This window comes from Echiichthys vipera, assembly GCF_963691815.1.
Source record: "Echiichthys vipera genome assembly, chromosome: 11".
Lineage (NCBI taxonomy): Eukaryota > Metazoa > Chordata > Actinopteri > Perciformes > Trachinidae > Echiichthys > Echiichthys vipera.
Genome location: NC_139836.1, coordinates 23,389,935 through 23,415,714, shown reverse-complemented (window position 1 = coordinate 23,415,714; position 25,780 = coordinate 23,389,935). Strand labels below are relative to the sequence as shown.

At 43.8% G+C, this 25,780-nt stretch overlaps 1 protein-coding gene across 1 annotated transcript in view; it reads left to right on the top strand.

Moving 5' to 3' along the window:
• lrpprc (leucine-rich pentatricopeptide repeat containing) overlaps window positions 1-25,780 on the top strand; it is a gene marked incomplete at its 5' end in the record, with an annotated part of 58,673 nt that overhangs the window by 5,711 nt on the left and 27,182 nt on the right. The window contains 12 exons of the mRNA XM_083922970.1: window positions 7,420-7,538; window positions 7,639-7,729; window positions 8,896-8,965; window positions 11,238-11,265; window positions 11,890-11,947; window positions 12,790-12,896; window positions 13,884-13,961; window positions 14,269-14,340; window positions 14,685-14,798; window positions 14,920-15,050; window positions 15,334-15,419; window positions 20,377-20,584. Of these exons, the coding sequence (XP_083779096.1) occupies window positions 7,420-7,538; window positions 7,639-7,729; window positions 8,896-8,965; window positions 11,238-11,265; window positions 11,890-11,947; window positions 12,790-12,896; window positions 13,884-13,961; window positions 14,269-14,340; window positions 14,685-14,798; window positions 14,920-15,050; window positions 15,334-15,419; window positions 20,377-20,584 (1,162 nt within the window). The remainder of the gene's footprint in view (window positions 1-7,419; window positions 7,539-7,638; window positions 7,730-8,895; window positions 8,966-11,237; window positions 11,266-11,889; window positions 11,948-12,789; window positions 12,897-13,883; window positions 13,962-14,268; window positions 14,341-14,684; window positions 14,799-14,919; window positions 15,051-15,333; window positions 15,420-20,376; window positions 20,585-25,780) is intronic.

Here is a 25,780-nt window from a genome sequence, read left to right as displayed (position 1 = left end):
CATTTAAGGAGAATGTTACGTCTGGTGAGGAGGGTGGTTAAGGCCACAGAGGATATTCTATCATCTTTTGGACAATAGAAAACAACAGTATTTCAGAATAAATCAAGTATTTATTAGTTTTTCTCTAATTTTGATCTCCACTGTACTCTACAGCGAACAGAATTTTGTCATTGGTGTCCTAATCACAAATTTTTACTGTCTTGTATTTGTTTATTCCATTAAAATGTGAAGTCTGACTCTAACTGCTGGTCTGGGGTGTAATATAGTGAGCAGAGGTGCGTAGGAATACGTTGAGAAAATGTAGTGCCAGGAGAAAGCTGTCTGACTGCATGGTTTAGCGGGTAAAAACATGTCTGCTTCTCCAAACTGGCAGCATGCTAACCTTCATCTACGGTAGATAATACAGTGACTATGGTCAAGTACCTCATACAACCCCACTTCAAAAAAGCCAAAGCATCTATCACTTGGAAGGAAGTAGCTTCAGAGAGACCAGTAGATTTTGAAAGTGAACATGGTGAGTTGTCATGATAAGCTTGTAGTCGGATCCTAAAGCCACTCCAGCCTCTTGTGAACAATCTAATGTGTATGTGAGAACCTAATGGACGCTGTGGAGCACCGAGAAGGAAGTTTGTGCGTCCAGTCTGAAATTTAGATGGGTGTGTTTTTGTTGAGCATGATATTCTCAGTTTGAGCGTGTTATTTTTGTGGTGTAGAGGGGATTATGACTTCCGTAGTCCTCTATACCAGAAAGAGCTTTTAAAGGAGTGCTTCCTCAAATATTAATGCCCTACAGAGTGGTCCAACTGGGACAGGTTTCACTGGGCTGGGGCAGTCGAGGGCAAAGAGGTCTGATCCCCGCGTGAGAGAGTTAAAGCAGGAAGAGATGAAACAGCACAAACGTACACACTTACTCAGAAACACACACACACACACACACACACACACACACACACACACACACACACACACACACACACACACACACACACACACACACACACACACACACACACACACACACACACACACACACACACACACACACACACAGAGCTCTCTTGAGAGCTCTAGGAATAGAACGCAAAGTTTAGAGCCCCCATGTAAGCCACTTTGGACGGATTAGACGAAAAGATTCTCTGACTTTCAGAAAGTGTGCCCAGACATGAATGTCATCGTTTTTATTCCTCTTCCTGATCTTCAATTTCTGTCCTCTTGTAGTCTCCTGGGTGCACAGCTACAGGACATTTCTTGACTAATCAATTGTGTTTTTTCTTTTACTGGGTGAAGACTATAGGCTAAATATTGTATAGAGTACAGTTTAGTTACTATTATAATATTATTTACTCAGATACTAGTGCTTTGTTAACAAAAGTAATTGGCTTTTAAGTCTACATCATCTTAGAATAGATGAGATTTCCAACAGTAAACCTGGTGTTATGGCTTCCCCTGCACAAACATACTCCTTGACCCTGTGTCAACCGTGCAGAAGCTGCTAAGAGAAGAAAGTGGTGCGCAAGGTTCCTTGTGGGGGACACTAGGGGGCTCAGTAGCCTGAAGCACATGCAAACACACATACATGGATGCACATATAGGCCCGAGGCTGAGAGGTCAGAGGTCATTTTGCTTCGGTTGGCTTTCCTCAAATCTTTTATCAAACCAAACTTGTTTCTCAGCTCAGTGTCTGTCACTCGTACTTTTGCAACTTTTTCCCCCAACAACAATAACAAGGTTTTCAGGCAGTCAACCCAAATTGAACAACATGAGAGCATTAATTTTGTTTCTGTTAAGACTGCTGATTTTACAAGATGAAATAATGGGGCATGTATGTTGAACAACTTTTCAAAATGCAGGTTTAGGTTCTGAAAAGTATTAGACACAAGGCATCCATTTTCCACTGAGCCTTCAGCCCGTCTCGGACTCTTGTCCAACACTCTGCGGAAAAACTGATATTGATGTCTTAAAGTTTGTCTACTCTATCTGCCACTTATGGCAGTTGAATCGCTCAGTTCATGTAGTTTAGTGGAATATAGCTCAGTGTCTGAAGGAAATGGTAATTTCCCTGCCTTGTTTTTGTCGGCGATGAGCTTGTGGGGGAAATCGTCTCAGTGACAGATAGCCGTCATTAGAAGACTTGTCAGAATTCACATCTCATTATGAATGTACCCTGTCAAATGCGTTCAGCCGCGGCTCAGCTTTTAAGTGCTTTATTTATGCTGAGCTCTGGCTCTTTCTTTGTTTTTTTTTTAGAGTGATTAATAAATTATATACTTTTCTCCTGTCAGCTAATTGACAGCATTTCAGCTGGCAGGGAGGAGAAAGCCGGTCAGACCAGTGCGGCAACGGTGCAGATTGCAGACAGATTCTCAGTTTAAATGGTGAGATGCCTCAGCGCCTTGCTTGGCAGCATGAAGAAGAGGACTAGACATGAGTTTAAACATGCGCAACCACACACGTAGACACATACTCTTACTTAAACTCCCCAACCGCACAGTCCCAAAACCACACAAATGCATCCGACTGCATCCATTTAGTTATCACAGTGCAGGAAAAAGGACGGATGGAAGTAAAGTGAAGAACTTCTCTTTTTCTAACACACCGACTCGTTTCTGATGGTGTTAGCCTTAACCCTCATGAATGTTGCAGCCTCTCTCGCCCCTCTCTTTCTCCCTCCTGCTCTTTCTCACACTCATTGGCTGTAGTTAGTGTGTGTGTGTGTGTGTGTGTGTGTGTGTGTGTGTGTGTGTGTGTGTGTGTGTGTGTGTGTGTGTGTGTGTGTGTGTGTGTGTGTGTGTGTGTGTGTGTGTGTGTGTGTGTGTGTGTGTGTGTGTGTGTGTGTGTGTGTGTGTGTGTGTGTGTGTGTGTGTGTGTGTGTGTGTGTGTGTGTGTGTGTGTGTGTGTGTGTGTGTGTGTGTGTGTGTGTGTGTGTGTGTGTGTGTGTGTGTGTGTGTGTGTGCGCGCGCATTTGTGAGGAAAGGGTGGGCTTTCATGGGGGCAGTGCAGGTGATGTGACTGATGAGGAGTGACTTGATTTCATGTAAATGCAAGCGCTCTGAGGGAATTCACTTTGGATTACGCGCCCCACTGTGCACGGCCCATGAAATATTAAGCGTCGTGTCACTTTTTGTCCACAGGTGTCACTAGCGGGCAGAGAGGCCTGAGCCGTAGAATTGGAGGAGAGCAACGGGGGAGGGAGGGGGGGGAAATCCCTTTGCACTTTGATGAGGTGTGGATTTGGCGGGTTTAGCGGAAGCATATGCTGGGCCATACTTCCCACCTGCCGCCAGCTAGTCACCGCTTGTCAGTCCTCGCGACGCAGCGCGCTCTTATCACTTCTGACATTGCGGAGCAGGAAGAAGAGGGAGGGAGGGAGAGGGAGGGGAATGTGCCGAGGAAGGGAGTGTTTCTTGCCTTGTGTGTTTTTGGTGATGAGAAATGTAAAGGCTCCCTTGTTAAGTCTGCTTCCCTTCCACCCCACCCACACCTGACTCGATATCTGACCTCATCTTCAACCCTTTCACTCTTTCTTTAATACAGCTCTATCTGTCACGTAGAGTAGGCCGCGTTAAGAAGCACTGCCGCAAAAATATGTAATGCAGTCCTCCATGAACTCTGAGTAAATTGGTGGGACAAGACTCAAGCGTCACCTTGATTAAAAGAAAAAAAGAAAATGAAGCGAGTAAGAAATGAAATTGAAGCTTTTCCTGCCTCATAAAATGGAAATTGTCCGCTCTCTTCTGTTTTCAAACAACCCAGTGAATGCCTCAGAGGAGACAAAGTCTACCTTTAGAGAGTCATACACAGAGATGGCGAGACAGATGGTGTCGGCGGAGAAAGAAAAGGAGAAGTGACAGGTACTCATGTCCAAGGACGGGAGAAGATGACAGCGACCGGTTCACTCCACTCCTCTTTTCCTCTCTTTTCTCCGTCCTCACTTCTTGTCTGTGACAGTTAACCTGAAGACATGAATCTGATGATGATATCTTGTGACCACTGCCATGCTTAACTCACTACTTTGATACTTCTTGCCCGGATGGTGTGTCAGGCTTTATGCTGACCAACATGGAGAGGCCTCTACTCTTGTGCCGAATCTTTATTTAAATTGTTCAGACAGGGGAGAATGCAAAAAGGGTTACTCGCATGTGAGGATTATGGAGTGAAAAGTAAAAGATCTAAAGGGAGAACAGGAATGATATTACGTGATATCGCATACTTTTTTCGTTGTTTCTTCACTGCTTTTCTCATTTCTTCTCTTTTTTTTTTGGTGTAGTTCTCCAAATTTTGTCAAGTTTAAGGCACCTTAGAGACTTTATGCAGGACAGATGCCAGTGTCACGCACCTTCACATAGCAGTCATGTGAAGAAAGTAAGCTGAGGCGGTTTAGAGGGACCAGATTTAAGCAAATTGTGTCAAAAATGGGACACTTTTTTTTCTCACGGTCAAAACACATTCAATTAAGACCACAAATATGTCATTGCAATTTGTGCAACTACAGAACACCATTTTTTACTTTAGGTCCTGCACATAGCCGCCCCCATAAAACCGTTGTATAGGTCTATTTTGTTACCTTTGGACAGAGGCAGGCTAGCCGTTTTCCCCAAGTTTCCTGTCTTTCTACCAAGTTAAGATAATCAGCTGCAATCGGTGAACTCAAAATTTATCATCCAGACATGAGAGTGATATGTGGTTTTTCATAAAAGCTGTACTAGAAAGTGAATAGTACCACTCACAAGCCAAGCTGATGGCATGTCTTAGTAGCCTGACTTAATACTGCTAAGCTAAGACATCCAGTGACTTTGCCATAAACCTGTAAATAATAGGAGTGAAAACGGAGCAAAAGCAGACTGTGGTTCAAAGAGGTAAAAGCTCTTTGTCACAGACTTGACTTGACAAAAAAAAACTAACAAACACGCAAACATGTTTGTTGGACAACAGAAAAATGCTGATGGTCATTAAAGCTCACATGCGGAAGCCGGAAAGTGAGAGAGAGCGAGAGAAGGCCGGCTTATGCATTTATACCTCCAGCTCTCCATTCACTTGTTTTCTGTCTGGCTCACCGTGAAATTGATTATGGATTATTCAGGAGGAAAGCAGGAGCTCCTTCTCTTCTTTCATAAAAAAGCCTGGATGAAAGCGATTAGGGGGTAAGCGGATGGCAGAAGGGATGAAACCTCCATTGAGAAGAAAGAGATCATCCGCTTACTTTTTCTTGAAAGTAGGGTAGATGGATAGTGAGAGGGGCGGATGAATGAGTGATATGGATGGAGCCAACGGCGGGATGGAAGGATGGAGTGGTTCAGGTAGCTTTACCTGGCATAATGCAGCCCCAGTCGCTGGTTTTAATGGCATATAAAAGCCCGGGACTCATCTTTTATTCAGCTAAAGAGAAAGACTGCCAGGTGAGCACATACATCCCAGGGGGTGTGTGTGTGTGTATCTGTGTTTATGCCTGTCAGCGTGTGCGTGTTTGTGTGTGTGTGTCTGTGTGCACCTGAGTGGGGAGTAAATACTCAGAGCATCCTGTGTGTCAACTCAAGGAAGCACTTTAGGGTAGTTTGCTCAAGTCCGCATGGGAACAAGGTGTATTGGTACACTGGATGCAGTCATATATAGAATATATTTATATATGCACATAAAACCGCATCGCAACACACACTGAGAACACACCCGTATTTGCCGTCACATGCCCATGTCCTTTTACACTTCCAGATATATGCAAAGTGCTGCAGCGCCTCCTCACGCGCAAGCAGGCATTTTGAGAGCTGTTCCATATGCATATGGCTGTTTTGGCCTCCTTCCCTGGAGCAGGACCTCGGGGCTCTGCTGGAGTAACAGGGTGATGGTGCATGAGTCCACTTCAGGCCGAGTGTGTGTTTATGTACATGTATCCTCCAGTCCAGACCGGAGAGGGAGGCGGCCATTACCATTTTGTTGATGCCATGTTTGTGTGAGTTGGTGCCTGGTGGTTTACCTAAAGGGGTGAGAGAAAGTATGTGCCAGCTCAATTCTTGGACCCATATTTAAAAAGTGCCCACACAGCTCCAGGCCTGAATATTAGAGCGAGCAGAGGGAAGTGTGTGTATCTGTAAGAGTGCAGCATGCGATTGAAAAAAAGAAACGGCCAAATAAAAATATTTCTTCACCCAAAATTGTTTCTGGGATGCACCAACAGGAAACAAATCATATTGTCGCAGGTATTAATTTTGACTATTGATCCAAATGTCCAAATGTTCTTGATTTCATCCATCAGCACACTAACGTTTCCAACCTGCATTTTTGAGGATGTAAAATGACCTGAAATCAAATGCTGCAAAAATGAGTCTGATGATTGAGACGTGTGTTCAGAGAAAATGAAGCACCAGTTTTGATAATCAATTAATTGTTTAAGTTACTTTTTACTAGTACAAATACTTAACGTGTCCCAGCTCCTAAAATCTGTGATTCTTCTTTAATGTCACTGTAAATGCAATAATCTTTAGTTTGAGACAATTTCATTTTAAGACTCCACTTTGGATTCTTTGGAACTATTTTCCAGCATTTACATGACTTAAGATTTCATGGGGGGAAAAAAAAAACATTTTGTTCTTTTTCGGCTGATGACACAAATTTCATTAACATTCTAAAAGGGATAATTTACCCATTCCACTGTGTTCAGATGAACAGTGTTTGGCCTGTCTTTGTGGCGGAAGTCCCCGCGCACCAGAGCATCGGAGATCTGGTGAAAACTGCTGAATGACTTCAAACCCTGTGCTTTAAACACGTTGCTTCTTCCTCTTAGTTGACTAGTTCACTAATCTGTCGTTTTGGTGAACCAAGATTTCTTTAGGCGATTTTCTAGTCATTTTCTATGCTTTCTGCCTTATTAACAAAAAATTTATGAACCCATCTCTAGTAAAAACAACATTAAAGTGGTGCTGTTGAAGGGTTCTTTTTGGAGAAACTCTGTTTTACAGATCGGTCGATTCATTCAACTAAAGGGTATTTCGATATAATCATGTGAGTGTTAGTCCACTGAGGAATTATGTTATCGAGGTCAGCCCTACCTGTGTCGCAGCACAAAATCTATCCAACTTGTATTTTCAGGAGCAAATGTTGATATTCATTTGTGTGTGTGTGTGTGTGTGTGTGTGTGTGTGTGTGTGTGTGTGTGTGTGTGTGTGTGTGTGTGTGTGTGTGTGTGTGTGTGTGTGTGTGTGTGTGTGTGTGTGTGTGTGTGTGTGTGTGTGTGTGTGTGTGTGTGTGTGTGTGTGTGTGTGTGTGTGTGTGTGTGTGTGTGTGTGTGTGTGTGTGTGTGTGTGTGTGTGTGTGTGTGTGTGTGTGTGTGTGTGTGTGTGTGTGTGTGTGTGTGTGTGTGTGTGTGTGTGTGTGTGTGTGTGTGTGTGTGTGTGTGTGTGTGCGTGCGTGCGTGCGTGCGTGTCGCAGGTGTGGTTGAGGTGTTGAAGGGCATGCAGGAGCTCGAGGTCTGCCCTGATGTTGAGACTATATCCAGATACGTCCTCCCTGTATTCTCCAGCATGGAAGTAGCTCACGAGACCCTCAAGGTAATCTGTGTGTCTGTGTGTGTGTCTGTGCGTGTGTCTACATGTAGCCAGTGTGCATTCAAAAGATTTGCTGACATAAAGGTGATTTTTCTCCGTCTAGAATGCAGGAGTCTCTCTGGAGTCGGAGGCCTTCGTGTTGTCAGAGGTTCGCTTGGTGGCTCTTAGCGACCTGGCCAAAGTCTACACCATAAGTAAGCCCCCCCCCCCTCACACCCACACACACACACACACACACACTTGCACACTGCATCTTGAGCCTCCATCATCATAAAAAAAACCCGCTGCTTCGCCTGCGGGCTAATTGGACGAACACACACACACACACACACACAAAGGAAGCATCACTGCCATCACAGTACTCCTCTGTGCTCATCAGGCCTTTTAAGAGATTAGTTTGTGTGAATATGTAAACGCGAGAACGAGATGCACCTCGACTTGCAGAGGGACGGGTTAGAGAAGGCTGTTCAATAATGGATGACTCTTCCTGTTTTCTGTCTTTCATCTCGTTTTAGTCTCAAACATCCGCCACTCGTTTTCACATATGTTTCTCTGTTTCCACTTTGTGTATTTCCGAGCGTCCCCAATGGGTTTTTCCCTTCCCAAGACAGTTTTCACCATTCCATATATTCCTCCTCGTGATGCAATATCGCCATAAACGCAGCACATTCTCAAAATGCTTCCTTCAATAAGTGAATCAAGCAAAAATGCCAAACGCGTCTCGCTTTCAGCCTCTTAAATTCAAAGAATTTACAGCTTTTTTCTGTTTTTTTATCACTGTTAATTGAAAGCTTTTGGACTTTTGGTCACACAAATCAAACAATTTAAAGATGTGACCGTGGGTACTGGAAACTTGTCATGAGCGTTTTAAAAAAAAACAAACATTTTTTATAGATTAACCATTTCATGTATTAATTGGATTCCCACCACCATCCCTCATAGACAATCAAAAATATAATTAGTAGTATAATCAATCATGAAAATCTAATTTTACTTGGGTTTTGGTGTGCTAGTTAAAGAAACAGCTGTTTCACTGGCTGCTTGCCACTTTGACTCCTGGCTGGGAGAATCAGGGTGGGGAAAGAAGCACGCACGCACGCACGCACAAACGCACTACTCTCTTTGTCAGAATTACCTTTGAGGTGTTTATGAGGGAGGCATTATACGGTACTTGTTGGAAGTTATATACGCAGCTTCCAGAAGTGATGTAGCAACTTAATTAATTGATTTTTGTACAGCAGCTTTCTGTTGCCAGGCTATATTCCACATAAAATCACACCTAAAGTACACAGATCAATCTACATGGATACCATCTTTCTCTTTCTGTCCCTCTCATCTGTCTCTCTCCTCTGTTTTCCAGTGTCGGATCCCTCACGTACCTCGTTGGACCTCAGTTTTTTCCGCAACAGCCTCATGCTGGGCTTCAAAAAGTGAGTCAATTACCCCGTTGTCTATTTATGTCTTAATGTGTTCTCCGTCATTTGATATTCCATATTTCTCCATATTTTGCCTCATAACTCCTGACTGGCGTTTTAGGGAGGCCTGTAGCACTATGGAGGTCACTGCAGCATATGCTTTGACTATGACATGTGCAGCATATCACACCATCATCTACAGTGTCTGTGTGTGTGTGTGTGTGTGTGTGTGTGGGCAGCTGCAGGGAAAAACACTCCATCAGAGACACACATATACACGGCTGCCTCATACATATGGAGGCAGTCATCCCTCAGCTCTTGCCCCAAAGCACCGTGGGAGATATGTAAATTAGCAGATGCCCACAACTGCCCCTCATGCCCAGACTCCCTTACTTATCTCACACACTCTGACACACACACACACACACACACACACACACACACACACACACACACACACACACACACACACACACACACACACACACACAAACACAGAGTTAGCCTTAGGACTACGGTCTGACCTGTGGGCTTTTGATGGAGGGGTGTTTATGAATATTTACAGTTCAACACTACACACACAAAAACACTGCGTCCCCTGAGCGATGCTGGAGGTGAGTCAAAGAGAAAAGTGCTGACTTGTCTGCAGGGACCAAAGTTATTTCTTCCACTAAAAAGCCAAAATAGGCTCAGTTGAGCTTAACTTTGAACTTTCCATTCAGCCAATATATTCTTTGTTGTACCTGATTTGTTAATAAACTTGGTAACATAATTGATAAAGTAAAGATTATGTGGTTTCTTTTTTTTTCCCCAAGGAAAATGTAGGTGCACAATTGCAGCAATAGAGTTTTGGCTGGTTTCAAAACCAGAAATAAATTAATTTAAACAAACATTAAATGACCCTGTGAATGTTCAGGCTGGCACTGGTCCAGACCAGTGGACCAGTCCCAGCCGGTCAGATGCGTACATGAACTGATGAAGCCTCTTGGATGAGAGGTGAAACGTCTTCCTAGACAAATAACCAAGTCCAGTTGTTTTTGACTGAAATTGCTTTGAGGATAACATTAAATGACATTAAGCAGATTTTTTTGTGCAGATGTTCGCTGTGCACGTGACTTTTTAAATATTTAAAATGTATATCCGGGGACTGTTTGTCCATCTTCTTTTATGTCTCAGCCTGCTCCCTCTCCTGCATTTACCTGCTCTCATTGCATTAACACACACATATACACTTCTCTGACTGTTAGGTTGCCTGGCAGGGTCATAATTGGGCTTGTCATTTAGGGAGTGTGTGCGTGAGTGTGTGTGTGCGCGCGCTGTGTCATTGCAATGCAGGGCCTGCCCCTGTCAAAGACAAGGTCAGGGGATAATTTAATCATTAAAGACCTCTTCTTCTCTCTTCTGCTCTCATCTCTCCCTCATCTCTCCCTCCCTCCTCATCTGCACCAACTAGCTGACAACGCCAGAAATGTCACATGTTGTCATCATTTAGTGTGTGTGTGTGTGTGTGTGTGTGTGCAGCGTAGTGTTTGTGAGTACGTGTCTTTTGTGGTTTCCCAGGCTTTTGTACTACCATCTCTCCTCTCTTGTACTGTGGGATTGAGAGTGTCAAACTCTTATTTGCGGTATTGTACTACACTGTCAATTCAGTAGCTATGGCTGCATGACACTGTCAGTATTATGGTTACTGGAATCTAAACTCATTTATTTAAATAGTTTTGTATTTATATTCCATATGGGGGGAAACACGGGAAAAATCTTAAAGGAAATGGATAAAATAGGTTCTCCTAACTCCTATTATATTCTTAGCTTAAACAATAGCCACATCTTGTTGAAATAAGTACAACAACAGATTCAATTTAAATCCCCAGTTCACCAATGGTACAAAGTTCACCTACGGTACAAGCAATCAATGGTAAAGAGTGCTTAGTTTATAGTCATTTCACACTATTGTGATTTGACAACTTCAACGTTTAATCATATATGGGGGGACATGTCAGGAACGGAGAGCAAAGGTGGGGATTGAAGATCAGTGAAGAAAGAAAAACATGGAAGAACAGAATGAAATCATGTGGGTAGTGTGTCTGTCTGTGTGTGGTGGAGGTGCTTCTTTTAAAGAGATGTATTTTCAGGAACCTAGATGTCCTTTTATGTTATGTGGCCTAAAAGCAAAACGCACCCTCACTTATGAGCAAATTGCACATTAACCCCGGCACGTCGGAGTCTGACCCACTGGCGGTGCATGTCGACTGGGTGCTCATGTCTTGTCCTCTACTGCCCCCTGCAGGTCCTCTGATGTGGAGAGCATGGTGAAGGTAAGACGTGATTGTGAGTTGAATGTTAGTGGAGGATCATACACTGTACAAGTAAAGACAAACACGATTTTAAAAATAATTTCCTAGCTGAAAATGATCCAGACAAAAGAGACACCAATAAAGAAATTAGCTAAACCTAAACTCAATTTAGTATTAGATGAGTTTTCAGTTGTCTATGTGATGGCTTATTCCTCACAAGAAGACAGCTTTGATGACCAATTTTGTTATTTCACCATCTTCTACATACTGCATTCAATTTCAGAAGAATATACAATGTGACAAATGCCATCTGCTGCCTTTTATCCAAATCGCCTAATGGCACACTAAGTGTATAGATGTAGAAATGTGTAGGACGGCTGCTCAGCTGAAAAATACTTAATTCTTCCCTCAAGGTGCAGTTTTAGACAAGATGGCTTGCTAAGTTAAAAAAAAAACACACATCACTGACACATGAAGATCAACTAAGCAGCGGTGGTGTCAGGGTCAATATAAAGAAAAGAACCATGTAGGATTGGATTGGGCACTTTAACTCCAATCCCTTTCTGTGGTGATGTTGTTCCTTCTTGTACTCATACTTTTCTCTCCTGTGAGCTTTTTGAGTAAAATCCTTGCATTTTTTCCTAGATTACTGAGCTCTTGTACAAAGACGAGCGCTTCTCCAGGACAAACACCAAGGATTCTGGTAAGCAAACATTTCTAAACACTGTTGTGTTGTGTTCTCACTGGCAAGTAAGGACATCCATATATGACAGTGTCCTTGTATGCAAGACGTGCATTTGTGTGTGTGTGTGTATAATCTATCACATATCAGTATTCAAACTTGCAGACCACAGTCTCTGTCTCAGTCAGCATCCAACTATAATTCAGATGACAGAAAGATGCCCAGTGTGTATCTGTGTGTGTGTTTATGTTCAGTCTCAGTAGCAAAATACTGCTGACCAGCCGCCTTCTCGTTATGAAGCCTGTGTGAGTTTATGTCCAGGTGTGTGTATGTGAGTGAAAGACCTGCTCTCGCCGTCTGAGGAAATAGAGCCTGGCTGCTGACACAGCGCTGAGTAGTTAAAAGTGTGTGTGTGTCAATGCTGAGCAGCGTCCCCGGACTGGCTGTGTGTGTATGTGTGTGTGTGTGTGTGTGTGTGTGTGTGTGTGGGGTGCGTTAACGTCGCTATGTGTCAGTGTGTGTGTCACAGAGAGTCCCCAGCGCTGGAACTGGTGTTTGTGCTGGTGGGAGTGATGCAGACTGTTATCCATGTCACATCCCATTAGACGACATCTGCGTCGTGTGTGTGTGTGGGTGTGAGGGTTGAAGTAGGGGGAAGCTGTCACTGCCAGCCATCGCACATTCACTCACACTCCAGCCCAAAAGCAGCTTCTGTCAGCATAAAAGACACACTAACACACACTCTGCAGAGGTTACAGAAAAATAGTATAAATGCACAAATGGAGGCAGTGACTGACACACAGTGGCAAATTAAATGTATTCCCAAGACAACTTGTGTTTGTGTGTGTGTGTTGGTCCTCCAGACGCGGTATCCTTCTTCTTGTACAATCTGATCGAAAACATGTCAGAGGCGGAGGTGCAGGCCCAAGAAGACAAACTGCGGAAATACTTCAACCAACTACAGGCTCAGGTACAAACACACACACGCTGATGTGAGGTTACTGAAAACAAGCACACACATCCATGCACTAATTTACTATATATCCAGTTCATTCATAACCTTCCCGCTTTAAAGGAGTTTACAAACTCTGATCTGAGATTATGTGCAGTGTGTAATCAGACTCAGATTATTCCCGCCACAGAGACAGACACACTGCAAACACGACCTCCTCCCCACACTCCATTTCTGAAGACTGAATGTTTGAGTTGGGGCATGCAGACCTGTTACGGAAGATTAGATCATGTTTAACACTTTTGGTTAAAGGTCCCGTCTTAACTGGCCCTTTGGAGCTCAGTGAAATGGTTTCCTGGTCCGATGACCAGGATTATCTAAAATGTAAGAAACAACATTCAGTGAACCTTTTAGATATCAGCCTAGGAAAGGTCAATTCTGACTAGTGATAGACAGATATATCTTGCCGGTTAATGCGATTTTGAGATACACAGCAGACAAAACTATATTCCCTAGCGCCTGTTGTGCTCATAGCAATCCCATTGGCTGTCGGTCTGACAATTTAGCCTTTGCGGGCAACAGCCAATAATCCTGGGGTTCCATTGTAGCCACTGATATCTGGGCCAAGACTTTCTCTTCCGTTTGCCGATTGTTTACAGCCCCAGTCTGTACTTTTTGTAGGTGTTTTAGGTCCAGACGTAATTTCGGGTAATCTCTATAAACCAACATCTGCATATACAAATCAATAAATCGTCACATGATAGCTGATGAAATTTCAGCCAATGTGTTCTGCCTCTTTTGCTCTCTACACAGACAGTTTCATACTTGATACTTCTCAGACTGCCAACAGAAACGAAAAAGATCCCTTCCAATGGCAAAATATTTTCCCATTGCCCAATGCCTACAGATTCCGCATTCATATACACATATTCCTTTATAGAGATTATGGGAGGAGCTGATCAATGCTGTGATTATATTGATTATCTTTATCTTCTTTCTCTGCAGAACGTAAAGATTTCTGGAAACATCTACAGAGGCATCAAGAACCTTCTGGAGTCCTACCACACCCCAGAGCTCATCAAGGTGCAGGGCCTGACTTTTACTGAAGAAACGAAAGACAGAATTCCATTATTTGTGCTGTGAAGGGAAACTAGTACACACACACACACACACACACACACACACACACACACACACACACACACACACACACACACACACACACACACACACCTATATACATGCATTAACAGGCGAGATGTTACCCCCATAAAGTTCAAATTAATACTTTTATCATAGATGTCATGGAACAGCCAATATGATCATACTACTTATGTTTTATGTTATGATGTTGATGTTAACTTTCAAATATTAACTGTGTGTGTGTCAGGATGTGGCTGCTTTGGTGGGACCAAGAAACGGTGTGTCCAATGACTCCGGGTCAGCTGGTCCCCGTTTCACTGTAAGTAGGAGTGAAAGTGTTCTCATGCTATGAGATGCAATAAAATTATTCTTTTAATGTGTATCTATATCTGGTGGGAAAAAATGTACTGCTTAAACTTAACATTTGGCCTTTCTTTTTTTAAAGAATGAATAAAGCACCATCATGTGCCTCATAATTACCCTTTGAAGGGTGTAATTTTGTAAGAATATATATTTCATCTGCGTATAATTTTAACTGAACTACTTCCTGGAGATGAGTTGTCATGCATGATGTCTTTTAATTACAAGCTCACGTTGTGCTCATGAGGTGAATGTATGTATTTGGTCATGTGCATGTGTTTAACACCTTTCTGTCTCCGCCAGGGAATCGAGGGTAAGGCGTTGGCACACGAAAAGAAACTGGCCCAACTGAAAGAAGAGAACAAACCCATAGGCCTCGTTCTTAAACGAGCCATCCAGGCTTTCGCTCTCGAGGAGGTAGGATTTGTTTGGATTCCTCAGTCTCACCAAATATCTTAACGTTCCTGAATTTAGATGCTCTGTCTGTGTGTTTAGTACTGAGATTTCTTTTTGTCTGAGAGTTTTGTTGTCTGATCAGGACATGCAGCGCGCCCTTGAGCTGAAGCAGCTGTACGAGGAGGAGATGACTGTCGGCGGCTACGCCATCCTCATCAACCTGTGCTGTAACCACAACAATGTGGAGGAGGCGCTCAACCTGAAGAGGGAGATGTGAGTGAAGCAGGATGCATACACACACAAATACTCCGTGCGCACACACAAGGTAGCGCTGTAACCGGTATTAGGCCATTAAAGTTTAAATGTGAGTGGTATTAGGGGAGACATTAATGCACGGTCCAGCCACTCTGTTGACTTGCTAAAACACAGGAAACTCTCCCGTCTCTCCCGTGTTTCCTTCTCTTCACTCACCAACTATTTTCAGCATCATGAGAGCGTACAATAGACGATTTGAATTACTGTCAGTGGAATACATTAGTCTACTCTCTTTCTTTAGGAGCCGTAAGGACTCGTCAGTGGTGATGGATGCCAGTAAATACATCGCACTGGTCAAGGCTCTCTCCAAGAACGACAGAGTGGAAGGTAAGTGCAACTTATGGTTATCCTCATAATTTCTTTTTGAATCTGCTTTTTTGAATCAATCATTCATCCATTGAATTGTCAGGTAAACGGTAATTAATGCACAACCTCCTAGAGCCAAGGTAACTTCAAACCTCTTAGAAAAAGTAAAAGAAGGCGGTTTGCTCTACTTAAACGTGGATAAAGCAAGTGTTGGATGCTCTTAGAAAATGGGGATTCGAGTCTGATAAACAGGAAGGCAATCCAGGCTCTCAGAAATGAAGGGGAAAAAAAGACAAAATAAATAGCCTTTATTTTAGTGGCTAAATCCTTAAAACAACCATGGTGTTCGCCACCTATATAATAACAGCCAACAAGAGGCAGTCACCTGACCTGAGTAATATTGTGACAGGTGAGTGACGTTGAAATCATGGAAAAACATGAAATGAGAATGCATAAGAAAACAAAAAACAGTTCCTACATCATATACATTATATATATATTTTTTAAAAAACATAAAACGTTTACTATGGGTACCCGAATGATGTTTTATACACTGAGGCAAATAAAGATAGCAGAGAGAAACCCTGTTCAAAGAAAATGTGAAGTCTATATCCTCATTCAGACCTGGAAACTTTAGCATCCAGACGATGAGTCCAGAAACCTTCCTTTTGCACCAGTTTCTTTATTCCGTCTCCCTCACAGGGCATCATGGCATTCCGTAAAATGCCTAGATGCGGCGTAATCGCAGCTTCTGATGCCATGTCTATGCTCAGCCAGCCAATCCCCCTTGGAACTTCTTTTGTTCCAAAACAAAGATATTCAGTTGCGTTTTTGCTTAAAAGATTATCAAAACGTTTCTTAATTGGTCTGGATTGATAAATTGACCAATCCCACCAGCAATTAGTTCTTTAAATACGCATTCTCTGACAGTAAGCCGGATCAAAGTAAATCTGGCTTGAACCTAAAAAGGCGTACGTGTGTCACCAACTCTGTCACAATCTCTTTCTCCCTCCCTCAAACCACATTAGCCGGCCATTTTCAGAATGCTACGGTGGGTTTCCTTCAGCACATCGAAGACCCAATTACCATCAGTTTTGCCGCTCTGCTTTTTGCACACAATGACAGGCAAAATGTTTCCCTTGTCTGTCCTCCCCTCTCTGTCTTCGTCTCTGTCTCTCTATCTGACCCTCTCTCTCCCGCACGTCTCCAAGCGTGTCATTCTCTCATTCTCCCCCCACCTGAACACACATCCGCGTCAGTGAGAAATGAGAGAGGGGGTAAAATTACAGGACTGTGTGTATTTTTCCAGAATTATTGAAATCCGCCTTGATGCTAATGGCAGATCATGTCCGCCGAAGTGCTTGAGCATTTCACACACACACACACACACACACACACACACACACACACACACACACACACACACACACACACACACACACACACACACACACACACACACACACACACACACACACACACACACACACACACACACACACACACACACACACACACACACACACACACACACACACAGCGTCACGCAAATTTGAATGTGAATTCAGGCAAAATGCATTTGGTGGGCACAACGGTTGGTGTGGCTGGCTGTGTGTGTGTCGGGGTGTGTATAGGCAGCGCTAACGCATTTGCCATTAGCCAGAGTGTGCATATGGAGGGGACGCTTGTCAGCCACATTAGCACACATGGCTAACCTTGATGTTAGCCTGTCCCCACCCAGACGCTGGTCCGCCTGGCTCCATGCACACACCAGGCCCAGCTGAAGATCATGTCTCCTGGCATCTTGCTTTATTTCTCACCCTCTCTAATGGCTTTGTTGTTTGTGCCCTTGGTTCAAAGCCTCCCACCTCACATGCCCAGGCAACTTTGTTTTTTACCTCACTTCATCCTTTTGACTTTATCCTTACGTCACATTCTTTTCTCCCCCTCTCCAACCTCTGCTGCTCGCTCCTCATCTCTACCCTTTAATCTTCACATCTGTCCATACATCCATCTGGCTAACCTTCCATCTCTTCAGTTGTCCTTTGTTTTTTTTCTGGAAGGTTTGCGTGCAAAAACAACACTGTAATCCAGTAATGTATTAAGCTTACAATTTCCATGTTAGCCATGAATGCAAACAAAAAAAATAAATGGACAAACATCGTAAGTATATGCACTACCAGTTAAATTTGACACTGTACATAAAACAGTTCAAAAATTGTCCCATAAAAAGGTGGTCCCAGGGTCCCACACCCCTTCAAACTGTACGGATCCCGAAGTTTCTTCTTTAAATTAAAAATATATATGATAATATGGCTACTGTTCAACCTTACACTCATTTTCGCACAGTAGTATTTCGAGCATCAAAGAGGGCACATGGCATTTTAGAAGCTGTTTATATGTGGAGCATTGAGTTACAGGTTTAATCAGCGGTCATCTTTGTTGGGATTTAGTATTTGTTTTCACTGCCAGTGCAAACTTAACATTCTGTTTATTGCATTTTAATGAACACCGTAATCTCACATAGTTGGGGGCAGTGGAACGCAAAGTATGTAAAATTCAGTGTTCTTCACTGAAAAAGGAAGTAAGAACATAAATAAAATGTTTGTTTGAACTTGCTTTCGTTTTAAATATTTTTCAACTTAAAAAATTGTATATCCCAAACCAGAAAGAGTGCATCCATTATTCCACAGATCCTGCATCCCAGTAAACCTGCCAAACATATCAACATGAGCCTCAACACTTCTACCTTTGCTTGTCTCCCTTCATTTTTAAATACACCTCTCTTCTATCACTAAGCGTCTCTTTGACCTACCCTTGGCCCTCTGATTCCATCTGTCCATCCTCCTCACTTTGGTAAACACAACTTGTTCTAACTTTAGGTGGTCCTGGATGTACGTGCGTGCAGTGGGCTGTGTGATGTTTGTTTACCTGGCTTGTCTGCCTACCCATCTCTTGCTGTGTGTGTGTGTATGTGTGTGTGTGGTCTGGCTCGCTTTGCTGGCCATGATGCTTGGCTGAGCTGATGGATATGCATACTGGCTAAACGGACGGATAAAGGGAGAGCGGGGGTTGGACGTAGGAAGGAGGGATGTTCGCTCGTGTAGCTCCATTTGGGCGGATCAACTCCAAGCCATTGGTCTCGGTGATTAGTGGGTCTGGCGGAGAGTGATGGAGAGAGGTATGGATAGAAAGAGGGAGGGAGGAAGACATGGAGAGAGACACAGAGTCAGAGAGGGAGAATAAATTGCATATGAACTGAAACAGTATAGACTTAACACCAGGTCAGGTCATTATAGGGCAATTGTTGATACCACCATCTGTGATCGGGTTGATTTTCATTGCGCTTGAGTGTTATGTCCTCAGTTGTTTGTGCTTTTGTTTACAAGTTACTAGAGATACTTTTGTTAGCCACTTTAGTTTGTCAGTCTCTTTTCTCTGTTGGCTCAAATAGAAGTTATGAGACTTTCCAAACATTGAGAATTGACCTCAGTGGCAGTGAAACATGCAACATATCACTCCTGTGGCTTAAACTGTGTCAGCTCTGCACTTTATGGTCTAAAGAACTTCAGCAGATACACTTTGTTTATTTCATAAATTGATATTGCAATGTTGATAAAATTGCGATACATCGTCACATTAGTGAAAGAGCAAACCAAACTTACCCCTCTGTCCTAAACTGTCCTCCCTTTAATCCCCCCCCCCCACACACACACACACACACACATGCACACATGCAAACCCCCATCCCGCCAGTTCAGCAGCATCTCCTTTATTGCCAGTCCCCACTACTCCACCCCTCCTTCCTCTATTTTCCCTGTGTCCCATTAAATTTGTGACAGCCTTTGGTTCCCATCGCCATAACAACTGCCACAGAGAGGTAGAGAGATGGAAAGACAGACTGAAATTAGGATGCCAAAGCACTCGCCAGTGGGCCTGTCCCTCAGCCTACAAGTGTGTGTATGTGTGTGAGAATGTGTGTTCCCAGTACAGAATTACACTCCTGTTTGAGGGGTTTTGTTATGTTACTAGGTATGTAGGCACATGTGTTCAACTGCTTTTTCTTTTCTGCTTTTGTGTGTGTGTGTGTCTCTGTGTACAATATTTCACCAAGGACATTTTTGTTGGGTACCTATATTGTCGTGCAGTTGGAGGTTTGGCTTTTAGACACATTATTCAAATATATTCCGTGGTTCTGCATCTCTCCATCTCCTCCCCTCCTCTTGGTCATGCTGTATAGATTAGTATCTGTGGTGGAGAGCGGCTGTATCGCTGTCAGCCCATTAGCAGCTGTCTAAATAGACAGTAAACGCATCTTAATTACCTTACTCTGATACACCACATATACACACATGCTCTCTTTTCACCATTTAGCCCCTAGTGTTGGCCAGATGGGCGCGTGGCCCAGTAAAAAGCCCTCCATTACCGGCTGGACTTGACCAAACTGATCCACCCCTCAGCCCGCTTATCGAGGTCTCACTGAGGCCACTGCAGGCCCTTGTTTCCACATACCTATAATTTAGCCCCCCAAGTGCTTTCCACATGGCCACGGCAAAAAGCCGGCCTCCATTGTAGGGGTCCGGTAATTGTAGTCTCGTTTAGAAAAGCGCAAGTAGCAATTAGCACAGAGTTGGCATTATACAGGGTTGGATTTGCATCCCCGCTGGGAACAAAATGCTGTTTTAATATGGGTTTGTTTTCCCCACATGGAATTAGCTAAAGGGGCCTTTTATCATCTTCACACACCCTACTCTTCTCGCAGCCAAGCTCTGCCCACCTCTCGCTTTCTCTCCTCTCATCTCGCTGCATAATCTCTCTTTCGCCTTCTCTTTCGTTATTTTCATTCGTCTTTACCTCCAAATCACTCACCATCACTTCATCTTTGGATCTAGTCTCACTAAAGCATCACATGTTGAGTTGTTAGTCATGTGAACATTTCTCCACATTAACAATTTCTCTCTTCTTCTCTCTGTCACAGAGGCGGTGGACATCCTGAAGGAGATGAAAGAGAAGGACGTGGTGATGGATGACACACACTGCGTCACGCTCTTTCACGCACTCAGCGCCTTGGTGCCCAACGGTGGCATCCCAACCATACAACGCCTGCAGGACACCATCTTCACCCTCGGACTGACCAAACCAACCGCCAATCTTTGCTCACCTCTGATTACTGCCTACCTGACCAGGTACAACAAACTCCAGACTGTGTTATAAATAACAAAACACTGATTTATTTAATGTCACACACACACACACACACACACACACACACACACACACACACACACACACACACACACACACACACACACACACACACACACACACACACACACACACACACACACACACACTTTGCCCATGTAGACAGGGGTTTAAAACATTAATTTGTGTTGTGGTATGTTTTATTTCTTTGTCTGAAGTTCTCCATTCAACAGCCAACCAGCTCATATTTGTTTTCTGATTTGTGTCTTCATCTGCCAAATCCAGTTGCCAGGTGTGTGTTTATGTGTGTGTGTATGAGTGTCTCAATGAGTCACTCATCCCTTCCTATGATCATAGCTGAGGTTACATTCTGGGTCAGCGATTCAGACAGAGAGAGGATGTGGAAATTGCTCATTTATGTGTGTGTGTGTGAGCCAGGTTTTGTTTGGTAGAGGATTCGCCAGCTGCAACCTCTCCCATGAGCCCCCACCCCTGATCCCCTGAAACACCCACTGCTCTACTCCAAGGTGTAAGTGTGTTTGTGTGTGTTGAGAGATGGCCATCGACGCTTCTTACCATAATGCAAATGAACGTTACCAAACACTAGCAAGAGGTGTCACTGGTATTTCCCCACCCCTCAACTGTATTCAGTATGTGTATGTTATTCAGTGTGTGTGTGAGTGAGAGTGTGTGTTCTATTTATCAAACCAGCTTTTAAGTAGATCAACTCATTAGCATGTTAATTATGTACAGAGCACTAATTGCTGGATTTACCACAGCCACACAGTCTGCTGTTAGGGGCCCGCCACTACACACACACACACACACACACACCCTGCACATGCTTTCATACACACCGTTTACTTCTAGTGTACATGTAGAGGTAGACCTTTTCCACATGAAGCTCATGTGCACACACACACACACACACACGCTCCCCTGCCGCTGTTTGTTTTGCTGTAAGTCTTGTCTCTGGCACCAACACAGTTTCCAGGTTCACTCGTTAATCACTGCCTCTGTGAGATTAGCAGCACTAATTTACTCCTGGGTCATCAACAGCAGCCAACATACACACACACACACACACACATATACACAGAAACACACACACACACACACACACACACACACACACACACACACACACACACACACACGCTTACTGCAGCCCTGTTCACAAATCAAGTGCCAGTTGTACTTCCTCCAAGTGATACTGCAGTGAACACACACTAATGAACACAAGTGAACAAGCTAAATGCCGGTATTTTTGATGGCTGGTTGTCATGGATTGGAAATAGTCAACAAATTAAAGGTAGAAACTGATGTGCGGATAAAATTGGTCTGTGGTCCACTTCACCTGAGCACAGGATAGATTGTGCAGCTTCTTTTAACACTAAAGAGCAACATATTTCAGCCCTGCTTTTCATTGGCATTTCCCAACAGTCATGAGCCCACGGTCGGTTTGTATTGCATTAGATGACGATTTTTCTTCCATCCAGAGATCTGATACTATATGAAATCAACACATATTTTCATATTATTTATCCTGCATGCACACAACCTAACAACTTCTGTTTCCTTATGGAACAGAAAGATTTCAGCTCTCAGATGCCAACCAGGTTTCAGTTTGTCGAATCAACGCTCTGTTTTTTTACAGTTTGGTTTCGGATCCCTAGCCTTCTCCCTGCAGTAGTGAAATAATGACTGGTTGTACTCTAAAACTCCAATTTCAGACACTGAATAGCCTTGACTTGGCCCTGCTTTTCATTGGCATCAACAAAATAACAGGAGACATGCTGCAGCAATATTCTTAGTTTCATCATGAAACCCTTCGAGTTAAAAGACGTTATGGAACTGCATCATTCTAAAAATCTGTCTCTTTCGAAGATGCATAAAAATGTGAAATGCTTAGTAATGTAAAGCGGGTTCAACATGTAGTTTCAGCAGTGGTTCAGCCAAGCCTCAGGGCAGGTTTGAGTACCACAACACTTGACTTCTACGCTCCAGTTGAATCTATCTCCTCGCTCTCTTCTCCTCTTTTTATCCTTTTTCATCCCCACCTCTTCATTCCGTCAGTCAGGGGGAGGACAGACAGTCGGAAGGAGGAGTGAGGAGGGAAGCGATAAAAAGAGGACAAAGCAGGCATCACTCCCGCCTGCACCCGTCTCATCGCTGCGTCAGCGCTAATGACTTAATGAACACTTCTCTGGCAGATTAGCCCTTGACAGCTCATCATACGAGCCGCCCTGTTAGCCTTCATGCCCATCCGCTCAGAGTTGTGTGCGCCAACCTGCTACTACGATAGCCCAGATTGCTACATCCTTATGGAAGTGATTAGCGACAGGAAATGCTAATGAGTCCGACATAATGAAGAGCTGGGAGGACATGTACTATAAGACACAGAAATGGTGGCGATTGAGGAGGAGGAGTTAGGAGGGGGATTCAAGACTTGATGGGAGATGAGTGAGTTTGACGACAAAATAGCTCATTCACTTCCACTTTATTCTAATTGTACATCGAGTGTTAGTGAGGTCTAAAATGAGCATCCCATTGTCAATAAGCACCGTTGAAAAGAAAGGGAACAAGAAAAAAAGGGAAATCCTCAGTATGTGAATGAAATCACAGCCATTTGTGAAACATGGAAGTAAGTAGATGAAGTTTGGTGAAAGGTTGCTCATAGTGACGAACCAACAGATCTGCCATGTCATTTGTCACTATGTAATGTTATGGGTTCTTCTCTGGCCCATGCCACACCCGTCCACCAAATTCCATGTAAATGGAGCCATTATTATTGCTGTAATGACTGCTGACAGACAGAGAAACCGGGCCTTAAGAATATATTATTTTCACTAGACTCAGTTTGGTTTTTTTACCATTTAGCTCCTTGTTTTGGTTTTCTGGCCCACAAATCTCTGCTGTCATCATCACTTTGTTTCCTGCTATAAGAGGTGACTGGTTTCAGCTGAAATAAGCTCTGATTAAGCCACTGTACACTTCCTGGCAAGCTCCACATAGCAAACAAACAAAGTTAGCAGCTAGCTGGTGAACATGGTTGCTAAATAGTCAGATATTTTCCTCAGACCAAAACAGAGGTAAACAGAGCTGCTAAGAAATGGATGATAATGTTGCTGTGTCTTAAAGACATGTACCTGTGTGGCTACTGACGTGAACATAGTTGGTGTCTTTCTCCAACCCGTGTAACAGTGGGCTAGTGGTGCCATGATCGCGGTCTCATTTGCGTTTTCGAGACATAGACACCTCATCCTCCCCCACGCAAGGACGGTGGCTTGATAACAGGCCTGCCGATCTCCTCCGAACAAAAGAGGGGGACGGAGAGGAGGAAAAATAGAGGGGGGGAAGAGTGAGATGAGGCAAAATGAGCTTCCTTGTCTAATCCTTCAGATTTCCACCAAGCAACGCACTCGTTTCTTTTTTTTTTTTTTCAGGGCTTAATTGGCTGGAAAGTGGCTGACATGCAAAGTTGAGGACATTAACAGGGCTGTGCGCCACAGTAAATGGCAATGCAAAGTGACAGTTAAATTGTACCTAGGGGAAATTATCCATCTTTCGACATCCTTAGCTCTTTTTTTGGGTGGATCGGTGGGCGGAGAGAGGGGGAGAGGGGAGGAAGGCAGAGGGGGTGTAATTGCAACGCCAGGCCTTTTTTTTCTTCTTTTTTTTTGCCAAGAGTGATAGGATGGAGGGATTATAAGAAGGTGTAGAGGAGCCTGATGGAGGAACAAAAAGCTGGACAGACAGAAGGGATGAAACAAATGTGGAATGTGTTGAAACTTGGCGACAATGTGTAGGAATAGCTCTAGTGTAAAAAGCCATGTGCAACACACCACAACAGTTAAGGTCATTGTGCATATAAGCCACATTACGTTCATTACAAACAGCTTTTCTGCAGTTTTTTTTCTTGTCCTTGTCTCATAATTTGGAGTAAATTGCGTACCCATGACGCCCCCACACCCCTTCCCTCCCTCCGCCTCATTCCATCTCCTCACTTTTTCTCTGATTTTGCAAAATCTCTTAATCTCTCTTCTGCGTCGTTCAATCAGACTGTTGTGCAGTTGAACAGCCTCTTGACTGGCGCTGCTGAATAATGTTGTCCCTCTTCATTTCAATTAGCGGACCCCTTTACCTTCCAACCCTAATCACTCCATTCTTCCTCCCTCCATCACTCTCTTCTTCTGCTGCCTCACAGAAGCCGAACTCAAGGTCATACCGTTTCCTGTTTTTTTCCCCCCGGGTTGTTGGTCTTTTTAGGCATGTTTCTCTTATCCACTTGTCTAATTGATTAGAGGAGAAAACACTTCAGAAATTATACCTGTTCACTCTCAATCTCTGTCCTCTCATACTTTGTCCATCCGTCTGTCTCTCATTCACTTACTCTGCCCCCTACCTCCCCCATATGTGCCCTATCTGCTTTGACCTCTGTGTGATTGACAGGGTAATTACCCAATCAACAGATTGATGGCAGCGCTGTCACAATAGAGGGGTTGAAGTGGTCTCTCTTCCTCCCCCTTCTCTCAGCTTCTCTCGTTCTCTTGACTCCTTTCACTGTATCTGTCTCTCTACTTTTCTTGTTATCACTCCATCAGGCGCACTCATCCTCCCTCTACATGCTCTTTTGTTTGTCCGTCCACTGGGAAGAGACGGGCCAAGCGAGGGGGGATAGGAGGATAGACTGAACAAGAAAAGGATGACATGAGACGGAGGGAGTGAACCATTGGTGGTGGCGGTGTATGGGGGGTCTCTAATGTTGTCATATTTCTGCTAAATTGCTCAGCTGGGGGGCGAGGTCATCGGATAGGGAGTGAGAGCTGACAGCGTGAAATCAAAAGGAAGGTGGTGAGAAAACGTGAGACAGAAAGGAAGGAAGGAAGGAGGAGAGGGGATGAGGAGGAAAGGGAAATGAGACAAGAGGAAATGAGAGGAGTTTAAAGAGGGTTGGAGAGGACAAAAGAGGAGAAAGAGCGAGAGAAGTTGGTAGGTGCAGGAGGAGCTGAGTAGAGGGGGTAAAGATCAGTCGAGTCCTTTTGTCTGCTGTATGGCTTCCCCTCTAAAAGCCTGTCCAGAGAGACATTAGCCCCTCGCCGACAGGTGTGTGTGAGAGTGCGCCTGATTGTGTGAGAATGATGTATTGGGGCCAAAAGGCTTCGTCACCTGCAGTT